Source organism: Trachymyrmex septentrionalis, unplaced genomic scaffold (assembly GCF_001594115.1).
Source record: "Trachymyrmex septentrionalis isolate Tsep2-gDNA-1 unplaced genomic scaffold, Tsep1.0 scaffold312, whole genome shotgun sequence".
Taxonomy (NCBI): Eukaryota; Metazoa; Arthropoda; class Insecta; order Hymenoptera; family Formicidae; genus Trachymyrmex; species Trachymyrmex septentrionalis.
This window is the reverse complement of record NW_017305477.1, coordinates 171841-173027: the sequence shown is the minus strand read 5'-3', so window position 1 is coordinate 173027 and position 1187 is coordinate 171841. Positions and strand designations below refer to the sequence as shown.

Genomic DNA, 1187 nt, shown 5'->3' with positions numbered 1-1187 from the left:
GGGGGGGGAGAGGATATATTTTGTATGTATATTTCTTTACCTGAACATTTGTATACAGATATTTCGCTTGTGGTTCAATATAAGATATTCCTATAATGACAGCAGTATTTTTTCCTTGTAATTGTGTTGGATTAATCCCCGCATCGATAATTGCTTCGTAAGAATGTTCCAATAACAATCTTGCTTCACCTGAGAGTGTGTGTGCTTGCTCAAAAGATAATCCGAAAAAATCCGCATCAAATTTTTCTGCTTTATTAATTGTACCCATACGGCGTGAGAATTCCGGATGCTCTAAAGCTAGATGTATTCACGTAAGAATTTTAAATTTTTTGTTTTTAATATTATATGAAATTTTAATTGGTGATATATGTCATTGACCAATAAATATGCATATAATTATATTTAGTATAGAAGAATATGGCATATTCTATTCTCAATCAATCATACATAAATATAAAAATATAAAGTGTAACTACCATATAAATTTGAATTTATTAATTAAATTAAATTAAATTTTTTACCTTTTCCCCATCGATCATGATCTGCTCTAACGAGATCAATTTTATTGAATAAATTTTCTTGCAATTGATTCATATTATCCGAATTAGGAAATCTGCCAGCAATACCAGAAATAACGATTTCTTCACCGGAAACATTGTTCCTTGCTATTGTTCCTTTGTCATCCATGATTTTTATATACTGGGATATTCTAAAAAAATGCTATCTATATTTATTTCATTCAAGGTTGAATATGAGTTTATTTGTCTTTTAACTAACAAGGGAAGTTTCACAACTGTCCGGAACCAATTTGATTCTTCATGAAATAGTTAACTCGGAAATCTAAGAGACACGTATTTTTTTATACGTGCCCTAACTCATGTTTAAAGGATTAAATACTCCTTTGAAGAAAATATCTTCTTTGAAAAAAAAATGATATTTTTCTTTTGAGGCGAATATCGTCGAAAGTATAAAAGATAGAAAAAAATTTTTTAATAAAAGTTGTACGGTTTCAAGAGTACTTTAAAGTTATAAAGAAAAAGAAATTTTATTAATTTTTTTGTTTAACAAAATACTCTCACTACCCAAAATTTTCAAATTTTTTTTACCAAATTAAAGATTATTTTTTTACGAATTAAAACATAATAAAATTGCATTACGACATATCATTTTTGAGAATTAATTATTAT

The 1187-nt window shown here is 27.1% G+C and overlaps 1 protein-coding gene across 1 annotated transcript in view; it reads right to left on the bottom strand.

The window, feature by feature from the left end:
- LOC108749772 (fatty acid synthase-like) overlaps nucleotides 1–687 on the bottom strand; it is a 28310-nt gene extending 27623 nt beyond the window's left edge. Inside the window, exons 1-2 of the mRNA XM_018488718.1 lie at nucleotides 522–687; nucleotides 41–297 (exon numbers count right to left, since the gene is read on the bottom strand). Coding sequence (XP_018344220.1) covers nucleotides 41–297; nucleotides 522–687 — 423 coding nt within the window. The remainder of the gene's footprint in view (nucleotides 1–40; nucleotides 298–521) is intronic.
- Nucleotides 688–1187: the final 500 nt, after the last annotated feature.